The 18174-nt window shown below is 39.4% G+C and overlaps 5 protein-coding genes across 5 annotated transcripts; all 5 read left to right on the plus strand.

Annotated features, from left to right (window-relative positions):
- The first annotated feature begins 853 nt into the window (after positions 1-853).
- Positions 854-1810, plus strand: LOC122844902 (odorant receptor 131-2-like). The gene has a single exon (XM_044140740.1). The coding sequence runs from the start codon at positions 854-856 to the stop codon at positions 1808-1810; it is 957 nt and encodes a 318-aa protein (XP_043996675.1).
- A 1976-nt stretch (positions 1811-3786) lies between these two features.
- Positions 3787-4740, plus strand: LOC122844912 (odorant receptor 131-2-like). Its single transcript, XM_044140757.1, has one exon. The coding sequence runs from the start codon at positions 3787-3789 to the stop codon at positions 4738-4740; it is 954 nt and encodes a 317-aa protein (XP_043996692.1).
- Positions 4741-8114: 3374 nt separating this feature from the next.
- On the plus strand, positions 8115-9059 carry LOC122844915 (odorant receptor 131-2-like). The gene has a single exon (XM_044140759.1). The coding sequence runs from the start codon at positions 8115-8117 to the stop codon at positions 9057-9059; it is 945 nt and encodes a 314-aa protein (XP_043996694.1).
- Positions 9060-11679: 2620 nt separating this feature from the next.
- Positions 11680-12563, plus strand: LOC122845288 (odorant receptor 131-2-like). Its single transcript, XM_044141495.1, has 2 exons — positions 11680-11732; positions 11792-12563. Exons 1-2 carry the CDS (start codon positions 11680-11682, stop codon positions 12561-12563), a joined length of 825 nt encoding a protein of 274 aa, XP_043997430.1.
- A 2263-nt stretch (positions 12564-14826) lies between these two features.
- On the plus strand, positions 14827-15777 carry LOC122845289 (odorant receptor 131-2-like). Its single transcript, XM_044141496.1, has one exon. The coding sequence runs from the start codon at positions 14827-14829 to the stop codon at positions 15775-15777; it is 951 nt and encodes a 316-aa protein (XP_043997431.1).
- The last annotated feature ends 2397 nt before the right edge of the window (positions 15778-18174 follow it).

The raw sequence follows: 18174 nt of genomic DNA on the forward strand, positions 1-18174 counted from the left end.
CAATAATTTAGCTTATGTATATAATGTACAGTGCTTTTTGTCACCAACTGTGTTTGTGTAACGTGTTTCGTGTAATGAGCGATTATAAACGGCAGAGAACAGGTTCGAGGTGAGGCAGGCAGTTCTCTTGCCTCATGGCAGGGGGCGCTCAAGATCCCAGACGTTCGTCTTGTTCACTCCTCAACTGCCGAGTAAGTGACAGCGAGCTAGGCTAAACGATTCGGGAAGCAAGTCAAGTGCAGCGATAGATTATAATAGAGATAGTGATTTTTTTCCTCTCGCTTATCCCGACTTTCGACATGGATTATTTTATTTTGTTTTTTAAGGAAATGTGTGTTTTGTGAGCTACAGTTTGTATGTGTAAGGATGCAGAAGTGAAACATAACCTGTAAACTGCTGTCAATCTATGCATCTATTTGCAAATCTGATTCTGATGACGTCAGTGCCTCACCAGCTATGAACCTCACCGCACGTCACTGACTGGGTCTGAATACCACATGCAAATATATTCCATTTTACACCGTGGCATTTACTGTAAATAGAAAATAAACATGGTTCAGTGGAAAATAAAGGGGAGGATTGCATCACCATGTTACTGGTCTGATGACATTTTGCCATGTGATACATCAGCTGAGAGTCCAATGAGTACAGAGTACATAAATCAACAGTGAGGTGAAGGAAACACTTCAGAGCAGGTTTTCCCCACATGGAAACCCTAACATGCTTTTAGCAGCAGGGTACATGGATAGCTGAAGGTTTTTTAAAGGGTTTTTGGAGAGTAAACCTTTTGTAAAAACTGGAATATGACAACATTTTCAGATTGATGTTCTACAAATTTTAAATATTCTGCAATATGTCTTTTGTATCTCTGACTCAATCTAACGTTTCTGTTGAGTTTGATGTTGGGTTACTAGAAAGAATGACCACATTCGCTCTGTCCACAATCCCATCCTGTGTGTTTCTCTTCATTAATGGAACCATTTTGTTCACTCTGAGGAGTAAATCTGTTTTTCGTGACACCTGTAGATATATTCTGCTGTTTAACCTCCTTCTTGCAGATACTGCCCAGTTAGCAGTATGTCAGGTTCTGTTTCTACTTTCTGTTTGCAGAATTACACTAACATATCCTGTTTGTGGCGCGCTAACTGTTTTTGCAAATATCACAAATGTAATCTCTCCTCTAACGCTGATGGTGATGTCTCTGGAGCGGTGTGTAGCTGTGTGCCTCCCTTTGAGACATGCTATGATTGTCACCAACAGAAACACAAGACTGGCAATTATTGCCGTTTGGACTTTGAGTTCATTACATAACATCGTTCGTGTTATTTTGTTGTTAGATTTTCCTTTTGAAGACCTGGACAGTCTGCAAATGAAAGATTTGTGTTCTGAAATCACAATGCTACTTGGATCCAGGTCTAAAGTTTATGATAATGCTTTCACTGGTTTTCTTTTTGCTTCAGCAGCCATTGTAATCATTTCCTCCTATGTTGGTGTAATAATAGCAGCCAGATCAGCGTCTACAGGAAAGGCTTCAGCCCTGAAGGCTCGTAATACATTGGTGCTACATTTGGTGCAGCTATGCCTCAGTTTGTCTTCAACTATTTATAACCCAATGCTAATAGCTCTTATAAAAATTGTTCAAACTGTAGTGTTTATACGATTACATAAATTTCTTTATGTATTAATAATTTTATTCCCCAAGTGTTTGAGTTCTTTAATTTATGGCCTTAGAGATCAAACTATCAGACCTATTCTTCTGACCCATCTAGGTTGCCAACTAAAACTTAAAACCGTTTCAGTCAGTGGTTGAAAAGTTTAGCGTCTGTCAAGATCATCATGAGTGAAAGAAACTAAGACACTTGCATAATTTTCAGCTTCATTAGTGTCTTAAATATAGTGAGAATTTTGTTTGAGGGTTATTTTTAATGCATTGTTTTGCTGTTGTGAAGAATCCATTTTATCAACGAGACCACAAATAAGACTGGGGTGAATCTGCAAACACGGCACCGTCTAACAGATCATCCATCCATTTTCTGGTCACTCTTGTCCCACAGACGGATCAAGAGGTGCTGGTTCCTCTGCAGCTACGTTCCACGTGAGAGGCGGGGTCACCCTGGACAGGTCGCCAGTCTGTCGCAGGGCAACACAAAGACATACAGGACAAACAACCATTCACACACACACTCACACCTAGGGAGAATTTAGAGAGACCAATTAACCTGACAGTCATGTTTTTGGACTGTGGGAGGAACCCGGAGAACCCGGAGAGAACCCACCATGCACAGGGAGAACATGCAAACTCCATGCAGAAAGACCCCGGGTCAGGAATCGAACCCAGGACCTTCTTGCTGCAAGGCAACAGCTCTACCAACTGCACCACTGTGCAGCCCCCCCTAACAGATCATGACATTTCTAAAAGTATGTGTTGAAACAAATATCTGACTAAAACTTTTATGTCTACACTGAATTTCAAATGAAAAACTTTCTACGTATGTTTATGTCTGCAAATATAAGACAAACATGAATGTTAATTTTGAAGAATCCTTTCATTGTCTTTATTTCACAAAAAAGCAGATTGACGGGTTGCACAGCACTGGATTATCGCTTCTACTAAAGAACTCAAATCTCCACCTGTTCCTCATCAGGAGCCGAAACGAGGAGTTGATCCATGAGACCAAATGCTCAACACCATTTGTCTGGGAAAGAGGCCCTCTCACTGTTCACTGTGTGCTGCTGAAATTACCAGCAGTTCTTACCTGTGCAGTTTGCATTTCCTCTTGCAGTCTTTTGTCCCATGAGTGAGTCACTCCTGGACTGCTGCTCGCCTTCCCGTTTCCCTCTACAGTTCTGATTCTCACTTCCTGACTTACCTGTCAGTCCCATCCTAACTTCTCCAACAGTCCTCCTGAAAACACTAACCTGGAGTCCTACCTGATAAAATACCTACCTGTCCACCAGCACGACTTCCAGCTGTGGAATAATCTCATGGAGATACAAAAAGATTTTCAATGGGTCAGAATATTGAAACTTTAATATGAAATAGAGTGACAGTATTGAATGACCCACTAACAGAATCACAAATAAACCTGGTGTTAATAAACATTCATTTGTAGTTACACTCCACTAATATGATTAAACAAAATCTGACTTAAAAATACTCCTACTACCATTACGTAAGAAGAAAATATTTAAGTCCAAGAAAAAGTTTGAAAGAGGCTGATAGAATGAAGATATTTGAGCCCAATAGTTTCTTCACAGAACAGAGAACAAAACAGAACAAAAAACAAGAAAATGTGGTAAAATGTACCATCTAAATGTAAAGGTCACTACAAAGGGTTATAACAAGGTAATCAGCATAGAGTGTATTTTTATATACAATATGTTGCATTTCTGTATTGCATACAGCAAAAATAAAAACATTTAAGCAATTAAATATGTTTTTAAATTTATCTGATTTACACTGAAATTCTTCTGACATGTAGTCATAAGAACCTGAATAACAGAGCGGTATGGTCACGTGTTTGGATGTGACGTGTCAGGAAAATGAGATGAGAACATAACACATATATTAAATATGAGGCTCAGCAGCAAACCCTGCAGACTGCCTCTGCCTACAGTCCACAATCTAAATGCACAGGCGACGCGTCTTTGTGAGATTTTCTTCAGCATATCTATGTTTAAAGACTAATATAATAATATAGAACAACTAATAATATGTTGTAATATGTTATAATATGCTACATTTTGGAAAGCACTGACTTTGGGATGTTTTAAATTTCCTGTACCATGTCCTTTGTCACTCAGTCTAACATCTCTGCTGAGCTGCAATATCAGGAGTTTCTGGAAAGAGTGATCACTTTCACTCTTTGTACCATTCCATCCTGTGTGTTTCTCTTCATTAATGGAACCATGTTGTTCACTCTGAGGAGTAAATTTGTTTTTCGTGACACCTGTAGATATATTCTGTTGTTTAACCTCCTAATAGCCGATACTGCTCAGTTAGCAGTATGTCAGGTTCTGTTTCTACTTTCTGTTTGCAGAATTACACTAACATATCCTGTTTGTGGCGCGCTAACTGTTTTTGCAAATATCACAAATGTAATCTCTCCTCTAACGCTGATGGTGATGTCTCTGGAGCGGTGTGTAGCTGTGTGTCTCCCTTTGAGACATGCTATGATCGTCACCAACAGAAACACAAGACTGGCAATTATTGCCGTTTGGACTTCCAGTTCTTTACATAATATATTTCGTGTTATTTTGTTGTTGGATTTTCCTTTTAAAGATCTACCTAGTCTACAAATGACGAATTTATGCAATGACTTCAATATGTTGCTTGGATTCAAGTCTAAAGTTTATGATAATGCTTTCACTGGTTTTCTTTTTGCTTCAGCAGCCATTGTAATCATTTCCTCCTATGTTGGTGTAATAATAGCAGCCAGATCAGCGTCTACAGGAAAGGCTTCAGCCCTGAAGGCTCGTAATACATTGGTGCTACATTTGGTGCAGCTATGCCTCAGTTTGTCTTCAACTATTTATAACCCAATGCTAATAGCTCTTATAAAAATTGTTCAAACTGTAGTGTTTATACGATTACATAAATTCCTTTATGTATTAATAATTTTATTCCCCAAGTGTTTGAGTTCTTTAATTTATGGCCTTAGAGATCAAACTATCAGACCTATTCTTCTGACCCATCTAGGTTGCCAACTAAAACCTAAAACCGTTTCAGTCAGTGGTTGAAAAGTTTAGCGTCTGTCAAACTCTTCATGAGTGAAAGTGGTACACAATTCTCATGTCTGAAATATAGAAATAATTATGTTAAAGTTTTGTTTTAAGACCAATAAGTCATACTTCAATGTTTTTCTGTTGTGGAGAATCCATATAAGCAAATAAACCACTAATAAAGGGATTAATATAGGAGAAAGCGGAAGAATGTGACTATGTCAAATTGTCTAACATATAATGACATTTATAAAACAAAGGAAGTCTGTTGAAACAAATGTCATCAGGTGAAAATCCTGAAGTTGTTTAACTTTGTCACTGAATTGAAATAACTTTTGTATGTATGTGTAATTAAGTGTAATCATAAAAAAATTAAAGCACAAGGAACTTAATCTAAACAAGTCAGTCTTTTCCATGTCACTGGATCAAAGCTGCACGTTGAATTATCACGTCTACCAGAAAGTTTTCCAAGACTAAATAAGATCCTGAACTAAACTGCTAATTGTTTAAAAATGTGATGAGGAAAGGTGACAACTGACAGAACGGATGTGTCTCAGGCTGAACAGATTCATTTGTCACTAAAATTGTCATTGTATGAATAGGAGTAAATGTTGTGTCACATAACATGTTGCCAAAAGTATTGAGTCATCCACCAAATTGTGTTCTGGTGTGCCAGTCACTTCCATGGCTACAGGTGTGTACAATACAGTTCACAGGCCTGTAAGCATTTAAATTACACCATGATATCAGGATCGCTTTATGGCATTATAGCAGTGCAGTACCACACAGGACCAACAGCAGCTCAGGCCTGGATAAATCAGGCAGTGTGATCAGCGTATGCTGTGATGTATTTTATGCAGAGGTCATCAACTTTCTGCACAGTCAAAACCTGCAAACTTTAGTTATTGAAATGCCATCCATCCATCCATCCATCCATCCATCCATCCATCCATCCATTTTCTGTTCACCCTTTTCCCATAGAGGGATCAGGAGGTGCTGGTGTCTATCTCCAGCTACGTTCTGGACGAGAGGCGGGTTCACCCTGGACAGGCCGCCACTCTGTCGCAGTTATTGAAATGGCTTTTTTGAAAATGATGTGTTTTTTAAACCTTGCTGGGTTTGAAGAAGTGACTTCTGTATCGCCACACAGAATCTCTGGAGGAATTCCATGTAAAGTGAATTGATGTTTTACCAGGAGATGATCTGTTTTAAGGGCTGTTACAAGCTTTTTGGGGGGAGAAATAGGTGACAGGCTTGTAAGAAGCAATCTACTGTGGTAAGAATGATAGAATCCTTTAGATCAGAGTTCCCCAACCTTTTTATTACCGCGGACCAGTCAAGACTTTTGAAATTCTGCTGCGGCCAGAAAGCGGTGTTTCCACAATGTCCTGCAGTGTGTGGTGTGTTACGTGGTGGTGTGTTGAATATGTCCAATCTAAAATCGGGCATATTCAACATGGTCTTGGCCCAGTTATCACAGCCTGTGGGGTTTTTCCCTGACTGGGAGCGAGAACTCAACCTGTTGAAAGTGACAGTTAGCCAATCAGAAAGCGCCGTGACGTAAGAACAGAGGGAATCCCAAACAGTTGACATGGCAACTGAGAGTCCGGTGGACATCCGAGGTGATATGTTGAAATGTTTATTGCTATATATAAAGGTCACTTTTATATAAGTTTATTATATGTGGTTATGTTTATTCAGTTAAAAATGTTGAGTACAAAAAACACAACTCACCTCCAGATCATAGAGCAGTAAATAGAACGGCTCCCACCGTCTTTTATCAAACGTCATTTCTTTTTTATCACTTAAAATGAGTCCACAAACTATTCGTCAGTGGAATCGGTTTGTGTGTGGTGTGTTGCTCCTGCCGTGTAGCTGGACAAGAACCGATTGAACCTGTTGGACTTTTATCGGCTCTGTGGTCACAGAGGCTTGGAAAATCGGCCGACAATTCTTAAATCGTGTCGTCTGAACCAGACCTAAAACTCACAAGCTCCACTCATCTCATCTCGTCTCAACCACTGCTAACGCTTTCTGACTCTGGTCGCTATGGTAACGTTTACATATCCCTTCAAAATAAGAGACAGATGCGCCACAAAAATAAACATTTTACTTTCGTAAAAATTTTAACTCGCGGTAACGACTAATGGGAGCCCTGAGCTTGTTTCTCTGCAACGAGACGGTCCACAGGAGTGATGAGAGACATTGACACCTGAAGTGTTGCTTATGCTCAGGATGCTTGGTCTCTATGGGGCGAAGCAGTTTGAAGCTTCATTGCCTCATTAACGAGCCGGTCACCACATCATGCAGAGCTTGGAATGTGGGAATAACCTACCGGGATAAATCCATTCTCCTGTCTCTTCTCTGGGCCTTTTCCCCTTTGCAAAGAAACTTTCCAAAGACGTCAGATCTGTTTCCTGTGGGCTCAATGTTGGCGCACAAGACACAACCGTAATTTTCAAACTAAAAGATCCTCCAGACTCAAATATTACATAAAAAGGAAATATTTAATTATTTCTTGCACGACCTGGTACCGGCCCGGGGGTTCGGGACCACTGCTTTGGATGATGGCAAGCAGGTAATAAAATTCAGAGCGACATGCGACCAAGGGCATTTGAGTCTAGCCATCACTTGAGGAGATTTGTTACGGGCGCAGGCCTCAAATGCCTGGACCTACTCCTTCAGTTCTTTACATAGAGAGGGTCACCAGACGGTTCGTCAAATGAGGAACAGTGTAACTAATACCAGGATGACAGGATGACCTCAGCTTTCTGGAGAAAACGATCCATCAGTTAAGGGTAACAAATAAAAACAAAGATCAGCTGATAACTGACCTTATTACAGTTGCGTTGAGCCAATCTAAACACATTTTTCCTTTGCATCCATCTGCTACAATAGAAAGCAGGTTAGTTGTGCTTAATGTCACTTGAATTTAACCTCTAGAACCCGACGGACCCACCAGTGGGTCCAGCTGCCATGTGACCTCAGCTCGCTTAGGGTGTAAGAGGTTAATCAAATCTAAAAACAACAGGAAAGAAAAAACACAAGCAAGGTCCATTGTGATTTCACAAGAGGGATTAGGTCATTGCTTGCTAAATGATGCTGACGTGTGGTTTCAGAGGAACAATTAATAAGAGCAGAAGAAGTGACTTCTGGGAGTGACTTCTGTCTGCCGTTCATCACCCAACGTAATGAACGGCAAGTGACCAGCTTACCTTGACTAGCCGTGTGCAGGTGGATTGACTGGGCATAAATTTAGGGATTTTTTGTGAATACCAGGAATCAATGTCTGATGTGTGCATTCAAATCTTTTTAAATACCAACTGAATTATTTTTTCTGTATTCATGATACCAAAAAGGTAAATTTTCAGTAATTTTAGGAACTCTTCAGCATGTTTAATGTGTCTCAGTCTGAGTCTAACATGACAAGTCAGGACCAGGACCTGTTGAGGATAGCACTAATTTCCACCCTGTCTACAGTCCCATCGTTTGTTTTCCTCTACATTAATGGGACCATTCTGTTCACGCTGAGGAGTAAACCTGTGTTTCGTGACACCTGTCGTTACGTTCTACTCTACAACCTTCTTCTGGCAGACACTGTCCAGCTGGCGCAGAGTCAAGTGCAGTTCTTACTGTCGGTGTGCAGAGTCAAACTGGTTTATTCTCTGTGTACTGTTCTCAGCATGCTGGCCAATCTGACGACTGGGATTTCTCCCCTAACGCTGGTGGTAATGCCATTAGAGAGATATGTGGCTGTGTGCTACCCACTGAGGCACTCTTCCATCATCACCGTCAGAAACACAACTGTAGTAATCGTTGCAATTTGGGCTGTCAGTTCACTGAACAATCTCACTCGTGTTCTGCTGTTTTTAGAGATTTCATTCAAAAAAATGGAGAGCTGGCAAATAGAAGACCTTTGTTCGAACTTGGCTTTGGTGCTTGGTGCTGCAACTGCAGACTATGACAGGGCCTACACATGTGTTGTGTTTGTATCAGCGGGTGTTGCTACAACCTTCTCCTATGTTAGTGTCATTGTAGCAGCCAGGTCAGCCTCCACAGATAAAGCTTTAGCTCACAAGGCCCGTAACACCCTGCTGCTGCACCTGGTTCAACTTGGACTGAGTCTCTCCTCCACTATTTACAACCCACTCATTGTAGCGCTCTCAAAGGTTCTAACAAAAGTGGCATTTTTATGGGTTCAGAATGTTTTTTATGTTTGTTTTATTATCTTCCCCAGATGTTTGAGTTCTCTGATCTATGGGCTCAGAGATCAGACCATCAGACCTGTTCTTCTGTATTATCTGTGTTGTCGACTGAAAGTCAAAATCAGTGGCTAGTAGTTTTTTCACTCAGCACATATTTTCTTCGTAAGATATGGGACTCTGTTTCTAGATTAAAACCCAGCAGTTTAGAGTTGCTTTTGAAACGTAATCATGAAACATTAATCGATCATCTGATGTGCAAAATGTAATGTTGTAGACTGGGTGTTCTATGACTTTGTATTTTTGAGATGTAAAGCACTCTGAAATGTTGCTGAGAGGTGCTACACAAATAAAATTTGATTGATTGATTTATTGATTGATTGTATTCCAGAAGATGTAAAAAATATGCCAGTTTAATACTGTGATTTTAAAATGTATAAGTTGTTTACACACGTTTAGCTTTGCTGATCTTCATTAAACTGTTGCCTTTTTTAAAATGTTTGTGTTCTTACTTTTGCTATTTTGTTACTGTTTTCTCAATATAATTCAAAATATAATAAAAATATGTTCATAAAGCTAAATGGTCATCCTTTTTAATTTAGTTTTTACCTCAATTATTCTGAATCTCAGAATTTGAAACATAAGAAGTTTGTATTATTATGGAATCAGCAGAAAACCTGAGCAGCGTGAGAAAAGTGTTTACTTTATGTGCCAAGTCTTGCAGCAGTTTTTGTTCTCCAGAAAACTGCAAAACAGCCAAAACACAGTTTGTTCAAATCAAGGCTAAAATTACATCGGTGTAGTGCTGCTTTTGATTAATAACTGAATCACTGATCAATAAATCTGATGTTTAATTGATTATTATTCTTGATCAATTTGACGAAATGTGCTGTTCATTGCTTGTTTCATCTCTGTATTATGTTTTTGTCATGTAAAGCACTTTGAACGGCCTCGTTGCTGAAATGTGGCAAACAAATAAACTCGACTTGGTTGACATTTAGAGACAAACCAAATTTAGGTGATTTAAGTGACTTGAATACTAAAGCAGCTTCATAAAACTAAGTAAGCCACATTTCTTATATATAAAATGTACAATATAAAACAAAACAGTTTACATTTTATATTAAAAATGAAGAGTTTTTATGTTACACAAAGAACTGTTTCATTTAAAATTTGACTTTTAGGCTTTTTCATTTTTTTTCTGCCTCTTACTCATACTTTAAGTAATTTGTTTCTGACTGTTTTAGATATTTCCATGCTTCAGTATACTTCTTGACTTAAGAGGCCCCTCAAAAAGGAGATGGTAAATCTCAAGGGATTATCCTTGAAATACATAAATCTGTCTGATTAACAGGCCTTTGTTAGGTTGGGAAACAATAGACTGATTCAGTCCATCTCAGTTTATTGTCTTATTGTTTTAGAAACTAAATTTACTAAGTGAAAATTTTGTCTTGATCACTAAATATTGTCTATTCCTTATTGCAACTGCAGTCTGTGGGAGTTTTAGCAGGCAGATACCCGTTTGAGCCACAAGACCGGAAAGGATCATTCTTTTATTCAGTGCAACCCAAACCGAGGTTCTGGTCCCATACTATATTAATCAGTTAGTGGGCCAGGTCGCTCCTGATAGCCAGTCCACCAGTCCAACCCTGCACCACGAGTCCAGAATCCATCCAGACTAAGGTCTTTCATTCAATTATTCACTGCACTATAAAAAAAAGAAACACCTTAAATGGTTTTTCCTGGTTTTTATGTCTGGTTTGACATACAAAATATTCATACCAACAAAGAATTTCCCTGGACACCACAGAAACCCTCCATACAGGTTGCACACAGCCAGGTGTTACAGGCTCTGAAGCAGGTAAATGCATGTAACCCAACAGGTCCTAAAACGGTGTTTTGCCCACAGTCCTAAAGGCTTGTGCAGACCAGCTGGCAGAAGTGTACATGGGCATCTTTAACACCTAACATGAGCTGCTGTATCTCGCCACTGCAAAACCTCCACATTCATCCCAATCCTAAAAAGACCTGGTGCTCTCAATTACTTCAGACCAGTGGCAAGTACACCAGTAGCCATTAAGACCTGGAAAGATGGTACTTAGCCTGTGGTTCCTGAGCACATTTATCCTCTCCTAATACCTAAGCAAGTCTGTGGACGATGCAGTTGCAATAGACTTACACCACAATCTGCAGCACCCGTGCATTGGCAGAGCAAATGTCAGGATACTCCTTTTCAGCTACAGTTCAGTCTCCAACACTATTCTGCCTGGAGAACTGGTTGAACTGGGAATTCCAACTAGCACCTCCAACTCGCCCATGTGTCAGTAGATGTTCTTGTGGACAGACCTCCAGAAATGGTCTCCAAGGTCAAAATCAGCAACAGATCACCACAGGGCTGCTGCCTCACTTTGTACACCCACAAAACTGTTTCTCCAACAACGACGAGGCAGTGATCAGAAAATGATCCTCCTGTGCCTCATCCAGGGAGGAGATGAGGCAGCTCACATGGAGGTGGTCAACAGCACACTATTCTGTAGAGAGGAGAATTATATCATTCTCACTGCAGGAAAGACAAAGCAACTGATCACTACCCCTTCTCCATCAGGAGGACAGGAGTGGAGAGGGTCACAAGGCCTTTAACGTAACCTTGGACCTGAGCTGGTCGGTCAACACTGCAATAACACTGAGGAAGACCCAAAAGAAGCTGCACTTCACTGGACTGATTGAGAAGGCTTGAGTGGGCCGCTGACCCGTCATGGTGCCCTACAGCGTGATGGTGGAGAGCATTGTCACAACTGGAACCTCAGTGTGACACGGCAACGCCACAACATCCAGTGAGTTATCAAAACTGCTGATTAGCTTTCCAGTTCATTTTATGTTCTTCTATATAACCTCCTTGTTTCAGATTCTGCTCAGCTTTCAGTGACTCAGGTCCTGTTTCTCCTTGCTCTGTGTCGAGTTAGATTAACGTATGCCGTTTGTGGTACCATCACTACTGTGGCCAATCTCACATCAGGAATTTCTCTTCTGACACTGGTGATAATGTCTTTGGAGAGATTTGTGGCTGTTTGTTACCCACTGAGGCACGCTTCCATTATCACCATCAAAAACACAGCAGTGGCCATTGTGGCAGTCTGCGCTGTCAGTTCACTAAATAATGTCACTAGAAGTCTGTTTTTGATAGAATACCCATATGAAACGTTCGGGAAAGTCTTGATGAAAGACTATTGCACATACGTTGGCTGGATTCCCAATTCGCTGTCTGATTATTATGACAAAGCATACAACGCTGTGGTATTTGTTTCAGCCGGTTTGACTGTAATTTCCTCGTATACTGGAGTTGTAATAGCAGCCAGGGCAGCTTCTGCAGATAAAGCATCTGCCCTGAAAGCTCGTAAGACACTTCTGCTGCACCTGGTTCAGCTCTTCCTCAGTCTGTCTTATACCCTTTACTACCCACTGCTCTCAGCTCTTGCAAAGATTGTACGAAGGATAGTATTTGTATGGGTCCGGGAAGTTATTTATGTGCTTTTTATCATCTTACCCAGATGTTTGACTTCTTTAATTTATGGCCTGAGAGATCAGACCATCAGACCTGTTCTATTGCACTATCTATTTTGCAGATGGAAACTCAGTTGAAGCAGCCACCTGCTGAGAAGCCAGGTTTTGGACATAAGACATCATATTTGTCTGGGATACTGGACTGTGTAAATGTAAATGGTATTTGGCTGTGGGGTTGTAATGATGCATTCAGCACTGGAGACGCCACAAAGTCTTTAGTTGATGTGGATAGATGAGATCTAAACATATTTAAGAACTAAGAATTCTGAAGCATTTTCTTTTTTTCCTCTTTTAAATTAACATTTCAGCAATTATGCTTTAAAGAGGCTTTGCATTAATGACCCCATCTAAGTTGGTCCTATTGCCAAAATAGCTTTAATATTATACTTTTTGGGTTTTTCTGCAAAATAAAACTGCTGGTTGTTTTTGAAAAACTGTTCACTGTAGAATAATTCGCTTTTGTCCTGATTCCTGTATCAATTAAAATTTTCAAGCAGAGGCACCTAATGAATGGTTCTAATTGCAAAAGCAATACCTTTTAGTTTGTATGGCATATTATCCAATCTACAGCTGGTCTGGGCTCAAACTCTCTCTGCCTGTCTTTGGTGATCTTTCCACTATCAAAGACAGGCTATTAGTCCCAACAAAAAGGTGGACATTTCTCCCAGTTCTGACAACTTCTGAAAAAAGCATTTTCTGAGATTCTTCACTTTAACTAGAAACACATTTAAAATATTGCATTTTCTAGAGGCACGGGTTTTTAATATGCAACAGTATTTCAAATTTATACAGAATCTTCATTGGCATTTATGAGCTTTTCCTCTAAAAGTGATCCGTTTTGAATTAAGGTTACTTGTAATGAGATTTTCTACAATGTAATGAGCTAAGTTTCAACTTCTGAAGTTTGTGTGAACTGAGTGAGCACTTAGACTTCTTGTCAAAACCCATCTCTAAATTGCAAATTGAAATTACTCAGTTTAAAGCTTTTTTTTTTATTTTACTGAAATGGATTTTTGTATCCTGGTAAGATCTGGATGTGTTTGATTGCTTAAATAATAAAAAGACAATGTTCTTGGCAAAAGAAGACGTCTTGTAGCTAATTATCCTGCCTGGTACATTCAAGTATTTGGAAAAGAAATGTTTACTGTTTTATTCTGGAGGGCTGAAATTGAAGCTGAGTTGACACTGTGAGACCTTTACGGTTTAATAAGAATATGTAAAAAAAAAAAGAAGAAAAAAAAAAGAAAAGCCATCCATCCATTTTTTTTTAACAAGCTTAATCAGTGCTGGATCTTGGGTGTGTGTGGGAGGCCTGGTGCCCATCTCAGTCAGTCGTGACGAATTAACCTAACAGTCCTATTTTTGGACTGTAGGGAGAAGCTGGAGTACCAGGAGGGGACACACACCTGAACATGCAAACTCCAGTGAAAGAGCCCAAGATGGGATTTGATTTGCAGCTGTGCTGCTGCAAAGCAACAGTGCTAGCAGCAGACAGAATGTAGAAGATTTTACAGTCCTAATGAAATCACAAAGCACAGTTCCTGCAGTGTTATGAACTACTACTTGGCCCAAATTTAACCCCAACCAAAACACTAGAGAAATGCATCTTCCTGGCTGGGAACATCTTTATCCTCAAACTTACTGACAAATAACCTTCAACGGTGAGGGAGACAGGAACTCATTCAAACGTTGACGCTCCATTTAAAAGTGTGACTGCGCATGATGAATCAGTTTCTCCTGATCATTTCAAAAGCATTTCTAAACTAGCAGAATGATACTTACTTTAAATACTTTTATATAGGCTTGCCTACATTTAAACATTTAGTATCTTAATTAGAACATTTCAGGGGTATCGATTATTGTCACTCCTGAATGCAGAGTCACGATGTCAGCCTTTAGTGGAAGCACTAAATGTGGTGAAACAAACCATCTGAGTGTTTTGGTCACTACAAGATGTTATAAGTTGGTCGTCAAAGAGTTGTAAATATGTTGTATTCCTGTATTGTTCTGTGAATAGGACACATCAAACAGAAATCAAACATTTTGAATTTAATAAATGAATTCCAATTTGCATAACTCAGTGATATGGTCACATGCTGGGATGTGACGTGTCAGCAGAAAATTAGATGGGAAGACAGCACGTAAATTAAATATGAAGCAACACAGACCCTGCAGACTGCCTCTGCCTGGATGGAGTCGACAGTCTGCATGCACAGGTTAAGGGTCTTTGTGAGATTTTCTTGAGCACATCTGTGTTTAAAGAGTATAGTCAGTGTTTTTATATAAACTTATAATTCACTGACATCACACTGATTTCTGGATGTTTTAAATTTCCTGTACCATGTCCTCCGTCTCTCGGTCTAACGTCTCTGTTGAGCTGCAATATCAGGAGTTTGTGGAAGTGGTGACCAGCTTCACTCTTTGCACAATCATATCCTGCGTGTTCCTCTTCATTAATGGAACCATGTTGTTCACTCTGAGGAGTAAATCTGTGTTTCGGGAGACCTGTCGGTATATTCTCCTGTTCAACCTCCTTCTTGCAGACACTGTACAGTTATCACTGAGTATGGCTCTGTTCCTACTTGTTGTTTGTAGAATTAAGCTAACATATCCTCTATGTGGTTCTATGACTTCATTATCAAATCTGACCAATGTAATCTCTCCTCTCACACTGATGATGATGTCTCTGGAGCGCTGTGTAGCCGTGTGCCTCCCATTGAGGCATGCGGTCATCATCACCATCGCCAACATCAGAATGGCTATCGTTGCTCTCTGGGTTCTCAGCTCTTTACACAATTTCACTCGTATTGCTTTGCTGTTAGACTTTCCATTCGAAGATCTCGAGACTCTGCAGATGGAAAGCTTTTGCTCCGACTTTGCTATGCTGCTTGGCCCCAACTCTAAAGATTATGACAATGCCTTCACTGGTTTTCTGTTTGTTTCAGCCGGTTTAATAGTAATTTCCTCCTATGTTTGTGTGATTATAGCAGCCAGGTCGGCCTCCGAGGACAAATCTTCCGCCCTGAAGGCTCGCAACACCCTGCTGCTACATCTGGTGCAGATGTGTCTCAGTCTGTCCTCAACTGTTTATAACCCAATCATAGGACCCATTTCAAAAATCATTGCAAGGGTAGAATTCAACCGATTACAAAGATTTCTTTATATAGTCATTATTATTTCCCCCAGATGTTTAAGTTCTCTCATCTACGGCCTTAGAGATCAGACCATCAGACCCGTCCTCCTGCAAAATCTATGCTGCCGAGTCAAAGATGTTTCAGCCAGACGTTGCTAAATTAAGTTCAGGTGATCAAAAACATATCTGAGCGAGGAATAGAGAGATACTTTCAGCTGCTACCGTAAATGCTAAATTAAACTGCTTGGAAAAACATAAACGACCAAGTGTAGCATTTATTAAAGCAGCAGAGCTGATGATGTTTGAAAGTGAAATGAGGACCCAGTGTTGGTTGGTCAGTATGCTGTGGAGAGGCTGTGCAGGGATCAAATCATTGATGTCTGCAGCTTTTCTCCCATTAACCCAATGCTTCTCAGAGGAAGGTATTCCAGGTAGCTCAAAGTGTTAATGCACTTCACCTTTAGGTCACATAAACATGTAATATGGGTCGGTGACACTTTACTGAGGTTATATATTCATTAAGCTTGTAGGGGTTTTAAAATGTCAGAATTTTGTAAACTACAAGTTGTTTGAAGAAAAATCCTGAGAAACCAAATGTAATTTCTTCAAAATTATGCTTTTTTTTCTTCAACTTCATCCAGAAGCTTTTCAATAAGATTGTTTTTTGCAAATCTGCTAATCTATTAATCCACTAATAGCGACACTTTTTTTTTCACTTAGTGTATTAGCTAACTTTGAAAACATTTAGCACCCAATCTTATTTATATATTATAAAACGGTAACTTAATTGGCTGTTTTGAAAACTTTCTTTTGAATAAATTTTGACATCGGTGAAATTTGGTTACTGACGATTATACTCTTGCTCTTACTTTGAAGTGGAGAAAACTATGCAGCAATTCTGTTTCCTCGCCTCATTTCCCTTTTTTCCAGCAAACATTACCGAGCAAATGGCAAATATACAGCAAATGAAGCTAGAGAAGATTGCGACATGTGAATAAAACAACCACTGGGTGTTAAATACGCGCAAAAACTCGCATGTATGAATTGTTTTAACAGCTTCTCCACCAGAGATGAAATGCTAATGTTTATTCTGCAACCAGAATGCATCGCTGTAGAACTACAACAAAACATTTAAATATCAAAAGCACTTTAAAATTATTTACACTCAAAGATATAGGTTTCTTTAGACTATTCTTCGTGTAGACTGAATGTATTGTTTAGCATGAAATGATGTGTTAAAATATAATTGTAAAATCATAAATGTTTTTAGTTTTTGTGCAACTGTTCATAACATCTTTAGGATTAAACATGGAGCTAAATCCCTACCGAGTCGATTCTGTGTAGTTAAAATGCATGTTGCTTATAGGTAGTCTATGCTTACCATTTTTCAGGTTATGATTAGCAGGTGACTAGCCGATCCTAGCATCTCCAAACCTAAAGCAAGTAGTCTCCCTCTCATTGGCCAGGGCTAGCTGCTCAGTTAGCGGTGACGACCTATAAGATTGGTAGCTCAGGCTCAAATTAACGTTGCCTCTGCGATAACTAATAAATACAGTTCAAAGAAGAAACTGGACGGATGGATGGAACCAATACACTTAATATATTGGTATTAAGTGTATTACCAAAATATATAACAACATATCTAACTACATAATATATGTAGTTTTTATTTTAGTATGTTAACTTGACCTCCAAATCCAAACAACAGGCTCCTCATTAAATAACATAAAATAACAAAAGTGTAGAATCAAGAGGTTTTACTTTAATTACAAGTCTGTATCTGACTGTGTTTTAAGTTCAAACATGTTATTATTATTATTTTTTTGCATCAAGTTGCTCACAGTGTTAGAGGACACGGAAATGTTTTCAAGTGTACCAATAGGCCTGTCACGATAAACAATAAATCAATTAATCGTACAAACTATTGACGTCATTTTAATTATCGGCTTTATTGTCTCTTCCGGCCTTTTTCTCTTTCTGTTGATGACACGGAATGAAAAAAGGTTCAAAGTATTAGCCAAACTAAATGATTACTTAATATGTAGATTTCAATCAAGGTTTGTGAAAATTATATATATTTAAATTATATTTAGTAAGCCTCCGAATCACTTTTTAGAGTGAACATTTTTCTTGTTGCTTTTAAACAATATTCGCCAAAGCCTTGGCCGCCATTTTCGATCCTCTTTTGCAGGCTCAAAGTTGATTTTCAAAGTAGAACTCCAGATTCCGCCATGCTATCAAAACATCGGCAGGTCACATGACCACGGGGTGTCGCCCCCCGCCACTCCAGTTGTTGTTTCACCTACCTCAATGATGAGTCCAGCAGATCCTCACAGTAACGATTCCTCTTTATGTCCGTCCTCAATCTGATGCTAATTCCTGACGCCATTTTTGTTTCTCAAATGTTTCAGCAAGTCCAGCAGCCAAACAAAACGCTGCACTACGTAAAAGAGCCACCGAAAAACAAAAATAAAAAAGCCCTCAATCGCGTCATTGGGGAAAATAAACAATTTAGAAAAAGGTAAATAATCGCAGCGATGTCCAAATATGGCGTTC

Source organism: Gambusia affinis, linkage group LG15 (assembly GCF_019740435.1).
Source record: "Gambusia affinis linkage group LG15, SWU_Gaff_1.0, whole genome shotgun sequence".
In the NCBI taxonomy this organism is placed as follows: domain Eukaryota; kingdom Metazoa; phylum Chordata; class Actinopteri; order Cyprinodontiformes; family Poeciliidae; genus Gambusia; species Gambusia affinis.